We start from the raw sequence: 6,339 nt of genomic DNA on the forward strand, positions 1-6,339 counted from the left end.
AAGGCATGTTGTGTGTCACCGCAGTTAAATCGGTGTCTATCATGATAAAACCTTAATATCAAACCTAGTGAATTTGAAAACCCATTAGATTTAAGCCGACTAAATTTACTGTAGATTTAGTCGGCTAAAATCTTATGATATTTAGTCGACTAAAACTAGACTAAAGCTAAAAAAAATTCAGAGTACTAAAACTAAATGGCATTTTAGTCAAAAGACTATGACTAAAACTAAATCAAAATTCGATGTCAAAATTAACACTGCACGGTACAATCATTTCCCATGTTTCTGCTATTGATATTTCTGTAACTGATCTCTACTGGTTTATTTCTTTACCATTCAAGTTCACTATTGCACCTGTTTCTTATGGTGTGCCACAGGGTTTTCTCCTTGGTCCGCAAAGAATAAACCTACTGCTCTCATCCCCACCAATTCCATATCTGCACGTTGATGATATAAATACTTGGGTGTCCTATAACTTCTGTAACACTGACCAAACACTGCTGTTCGGTAGCTTCTCTATTCAATTGGTTAATATTGCTGGTGTCTTAGGCCATCCAAATCTTAGTCTAATTTTCAATCCTTCTCTCTCCTTTTATTCATCACATTTCCTCACTTATCAAATGAACCTTTTTATACCTTGATAATATTGCTTGCCTTCATCCTACTTTAAATATCAAAGGTGCAGAAATTATTGTACACACTTTTATCACCTCCGACTAGACAACTGAAACTCTCTTTTCTATGGCCTGCCCATAAAGAGGTTTAATAAACTTGGATACATTCAGAACTCTGCTGCTCAACTATTCCAAGAAATTCTCTCACATCACTCACATTTTACATACACTACACTGGCTGCCTGTCATCTGTCATATTCAATGTAAGATACTGCTCATCTCATTCAAAGGCTGTTACAGTCTTGCTCCTGTGTAAATCTCAGATCTCATTCATCCCTACAGCCCAGCTTGCACACTCATTTCCTCTGACTCTGGATGAGCCCAGCATTTAGATTAACAGGGCTTTCTGCACATCTGCTCACACAGGATTGTTTGAAAGGAAACAGTAAGTATATGTACATACAGTACATATACATATATATATATATATATATATATATATACAAAAAACAACAAAGAATGATCTGTGCTGATAAAAAACATATTTCCGAGTGGAGCATAACTAGAATAATATTTATATGCTTTTCCTGATCATAAATGTAAAGTTGCCTGGTTCCTAAGGTTCCACAATCAGTAAACTCATCCAGATATTACAACATTAAATTGAAATCAACTTGTCTAAATAATAAGCTAAAAAACACCTAGAATCAATGGAAACAAGACATTTTGTTCAGTTTATGTTGATTTATTTATAATCTTCCAGTTACATTGTTGCACTTCCCAGAGAGGTAGAAGTTAGATGAATATTTTGATTCAGAGGAATCAACACAAGAAATTGAGTGACACCTCTACATAGTGGAAATTAGAGGGCATCTACTGCAACTGCTTAATATTTGAAACTACAGCAAAGAAGATAGGTATGGACACATTTGTACATATGCACAAAAGAAAAGAAAAAAGCCTTATGGTTAAGTATAAAGAGATGAAGGATGCAAACAAAAGAAGTAGTCATCATGAAGGTGACAGTCAGATGTAGCCTGCATTCAGCTGCGGTGCGAATGTAGCCTTGATTTCACACAGCATTTTTCTTGTCATACTCTTTAACAAATAACACAAACAGAGTTTTTATGTATATATCTATGTGAAAAAGTAAAAAAACATTACACTGACTACAATTTAATTGTCTTCCAGAATGAATTGCAGAAACTCCTATTTCCTAAACTCGTCACACGGAGGAAAATGGCCATTTATTTCCAGAATGAGTTTGCAAATGATGTTCCAGGTCTTTGTTATATGTAAAATTAATTTAACACGGTTCACATGTGAAAGGTTTCGCTCCAGTGTAAATTCTCATGTGATCCTTAAGGTGGCCTTTCTCTTGAGCAACTCTTTCCACAATGATTGCACATGAAAGGTTTCTCTCCGATGTGAATTTTAACTTGATTCTTTAAGTGTTTCTTGTCTGTGAAACTCCTTTTGCACTAATGACATATAAAACTGTTCTCTCTTGAATGAATCCTCATGTGATAATTAAGGCTTTCTTTATATCTGAAACTCATTCCACACTGATCACAGATGTAAGGCTTCTCTCCAGTGTGAATTCTCATGTGGGAATAAAGTTGTTTTTTCTGTATAAAACTCTTTCCACACTGATCACATACAAATGGATTCTCTCCAGTGTGAATTCTCATGTGAGTATGAAGGTTTCCTTTTAATCCAAAACGCTTCCCACACTGTTCGCAGGTGTAAGGCTTCTCTCCAGTGTGAATTCTCATGTGGGCATTAAGGAGTTTTTTCAGTGTAAAACTCTTTCCACACTGAGAGCATTCAAATGGCTTCTCTTCACTGTGAGTTCTCATGTGAATCTTAAGACCTCCATTTCGTAAAAAACTCTTTCCACAGAGTTTGCAGGTGTGAGGTCTCTCTCCAGTGTGAATTCTCATGTGGGCATTAAGGTTTTTTTTCTGTGTAAAACACTTTCCACACTGAGAGCATATGAATGGCTTCTTTTCATTGTGAATTTTCATGTGGACTTCAAGGATTTCTTTTTGATTGAAAATTTCTCCACACTGTTGGCAGGTGAAAGGTCTCTCTCCAGTATGAATTCTCATGTGAGAATTAAGGTTTGTAGTTTGTGTTTTTTGAGCTTTTTTTGGTGAGGAAGTATTTTCATCCTGTGAGCAACTAATCAATTTTTCTTCAGTTTTGAAATCATTTTGATCTTTCTCTTCGGTTTCATTCAGTTCTTGACTCTCCTCTTTCAGTGCCATCAGGTCTGAGGTTAAAGAAGAAAAATACAAGTTAAAACCAGTTTAATGGCACAAAGCAATGGACATCAACACATTTAGAATAGTCTAGTTAATCAATTAAAAATTACACATACACAGGCTTTTGTCTGCAACTATTTTTACACCGATTTACAAGCGGTTGAGAGATGAATTATAAATTGTGTTCTGCAATGAACGTGCACACGCGTATTTTCAAATCACAGAATAAAGTTACTGTTTAATGTTGAAAACCAACAAACAATAAATAAAATTAGCAGCACTATGCACTTTTTGTTTGAACAAACATTAAAATTAAAAATGATGGCCGGATTTTAAACAATCAAAAAATATTGGTTTGGTGACTTACATAACGTTATCTACTAGATTTGACCAAAAAAGGCAGACGGGCTGAATGAAAATGTAAATCCACTGTCTGACAGCAGGTGGCGCTGATGGAACAGCAGCAATAGAGAGGTTTCCCCGGTAACCGCTGTAAAAAAAGCTGTGCTGCGCTTTTTAACACTGCTTTATTAGGCATTACACGGAGGGAAGATGAAAGGCAAATATCATAGAAACTTTTCTGAAGACAGTCAGTTCTCTCATGCATTCATAGAATTAATTAATTCATACATTCATTTAATTTCTTTCAGCACTCTACCTTCATTCATGTTTTTACACAAAACAACCTATGCTGCATGTACCGCCTGCGTGAGACTGTTAATTTTGCTGAGCAGTATATCTAAAGTTTTACCACATATTTATAGATTAATCCTTATTAAAGATGAAGTTATTCAGTCAAGAGCAAATTTGAGCAGAGTGAATTTTCTTTTGTTCTTTAATATTAATAACACTGATAGCAAGCTACTCTCACTTTCAGACCAAATGCACGGTTTTGACACAGATTTTCTTAGTTGACGTTCATTTAAAACGTTTTGTTTTTAACTTAGTTGAGACTACTTATGAGGACACGCATCTCCCTGTGTACGAGCACATAAAACAGCGCACAATTACCAAATTTAGTTCTTTTTCGCTATTTCTTTGCTCTTGAACTGTTAAAATCTTTTGAATGCTTAAATTGAAAGTGCATAATATTTGTTCTAAACATGTGACAAGCTTTATATGAAGGGCTTTTAAAAAACTCGCAAGATATAGTAGTCTATAGTTTATGGTTTCAGTTTAAAGCGGCTCGGCCTGTCAGATGCTCTGACAGAAAGGCTGCATGTGCCGCTGACAGAGAAGAACTGTTTACTGTGTTTGAGATGTGCTGTTTTCCTCAAATGCATAACTTACATTTCACAGGTATATTCTCCATGTGTAAATGTTAGAAAGCCATGGAAATATTTCCATTTTGCTGTCAGAAGTGCATGAGCCTTCTGCTTTGCGGTGCTCTCCGCTAAACTTCACAGACTTCATTTAGTTCACGAGTTCACGCTTACATATAATTAGCTGAAGTATGGTAATGCATATTTGGCGTGCTGTCCGGGGAAGGGCTCCGAGCTCGGGAATGGCCCGAACCTAGAGTACCCCCTGAATAAGTGTAGTATGAACTCGAAGTGAGGAGATGGGGTGGAGGAGGGATGCTTATAAACCGTCAATGGATAGAGGTAAGTCAGCTGTATTTATATCATGGAGTTGATTAACTTGAGTGCGCGCCACCTGTGTTAATTAGGCTAAGTATCTGACGCGCTCCTCCCGAACCTTGTTAATAAAACATAATTTCACGAGTTCACGCTTACATATAATTAGCTGAAGTATGGTAATGCATATTTGGCGTGCTGTCTGGGGAAGGGCTCAGAGCTCGGGAATGGCCCGAACCTAGAGTACCCCCCAAAAAAGCAATTGAGCAAAGGACAGCCGCCAGACTAAGAACCCCCCCAAAATAGGCACTGTGAACTGGCAGGGGCTGATGTTTTGAGAAGTCGCATGGTTGGCAAGCCGGAAGAGCCTACGTACTCAGGTGAGAGGGACTTATGCGTTGGAAGGGTAGGCCCTACCGGCTGCTGGTATTGGACTACGTGGTTTGGGGCGCCCGGTCGGGAGGGCTCGAGCCGATGCTCAATGGGAGCTCACATCGTTGGAACGGGTGAGCCCTACCGGCCGATGGGGGAGGAGTGGGCTTTTTTAATGTGAAACTGGTTAGTTCTGATGTAGCTTTGATAAGCTTCTGAAGACCATCTTCCTAGAGTTTGGATCTGCTGCTTGGAGAGGCCTTTTTTGGATCGTATTTGGAAGAGATGGTGAGTTCCGAGCATCTAAGAAAACCAAAAAAGGCTAGAGAGAACATGGCGTCGAGTGTGCAGGCTGTACTGAGAGGCTGGTAACCTGTGCGGAGGGTGTGGATACATTTTGTGAGAATGTCTAACGTTAAAGGTTGTCTAGCCGGGAGGCTCTCGCCGATGTCCGACAGGAGCTCAATACTCACGGCATTGAACGGGTAAGCCTCTCCGAACGTATGACGGAAAGGTAAAGTTGTGTGGCCGGGAGGCTCTCGCCGGCATCCGAGTCTAGTCGGGAGGCTCTCGCCGGCATCCGATGGGAGCTCAATACTCACGGCATCGGACGGGTAAGCCTCGCCGACTGTAGGATGGAAAAAGTGTTTTTTTTAATTATTTTTTTTACACCGATTACGTTAGATGGTTTGATGACCAATGAGGGTTTGGTGGGCTTTTTTGATGTGAAACTGGTTATTTCTGATGTAGCTTTGATAAGCTTCTGAAGACCATCTTCCTAGAGTTTGGATCTGCTGCTTGGAGAGGCCTTTTTTGGGCTGCTGATGTTGCTGCCCCGATGCGAAAAGAAAGGCTGGAGAAATTCTTTGCTGGGATGCCCGACAATTGCAGGACTGATCCGAGAAGTTTTTGGAACCAGAAGCGAGTGACGGGTTTTTTGGAGTCGTCTAAAAATAGTGGTTCGTGGGGGAATTTAGCCTGAGAATTTATAAGGCGGAGGTACTCGAAGATGGACTGGTATGGTTGGATTGGAGAAGAGGGATTAAAAATGTAGCTGAAATTACCTTTCTTGGCTTGGTCTGTCTTGCTTTGTTTGATTAAGAAATAAATTGTTTCGCTATCGAGTACGGTTAGGTCTGAGACGGTCGGGTTGATTTTTTGGATCGAATTTGGAAGAGATGGTGAGTTCCAAGCATCTAAGAAAACCGAAAAAGGCTAGAATGAACATGGCGTCGAGTGTGCGGGCTGTACTGAGAGGCTGGTAACCTGTGCGGAGGGTGTGGATACATTTTGTGAGAATGTCTAACGTTAAAGGTTGTCTAGCCGGGAGGCTCTCGCCGATGTCCGACAGGAGCTCAATACTCACGGCATTGAACGGGTAAGCCTCTCCGAACGTATGACGGAAAGGTAAAGTTGTGTGGCCGGGAGGCTCTCGCCGGCATCCGATAATCCTCGCTGACCGTAGGATGGAAAAGGGAAGGTTGTCTGGCTGGGGGGCTCTCGCCGGCA

At 40.0% G+C, this 6,339-nt stretch overlaps 1 protein-coding gene and 1 pseudogene across 1 annotated transcript; both read right to left on the bottom strand.

Annotated features, from left to right (window-relative positions):
- Positions 1 to 1,379: 1,379 nt before the first annotated feature.
- Positions 1,380 to 2,884, bottom strand: LOC107757738 (gastrula zinc finger protein XlCGF8.2DB-like). Its single transcript, XM_016575306.1, has one exon. It carries the CDS (start codon positions 2,882 to 2,884, stop codon positions 2,096 to 2,098), a length of 789 nt encoding a protein of 262 aa, XP_016430792.1. The 3' UTR covers positions 1,380 to 2,095.
- Positions 2,885 to 5,509: 2,625 nt separating this feature from the next.
- The window catches only part of LOC107757739 (uncharacterized), a 1,565-nt pseudogene continuing 735 nt past the window's right edge, over positions 5,510 to 6,339 (bottom strand).

This window comes from Sinocyclocheilus rhinocerous, unplaced genomic scaffold (genome assembly GCF_001515625.1).
Source record: "Sinocyclocheilus rhinocerous isolate Xijiao unplaced genomic scaffold, SAMN03320098_v1.1 scaffold4429, whole genome shotgun sequence".
Classification (NCBI taxonomy): Eukaryota; Metazoa; Chordata; class Actinopteri; order Cypriniformes; family Cyprinidae; genus Sinocyclocheilus; species Sinocyclocheilus rhinocerous.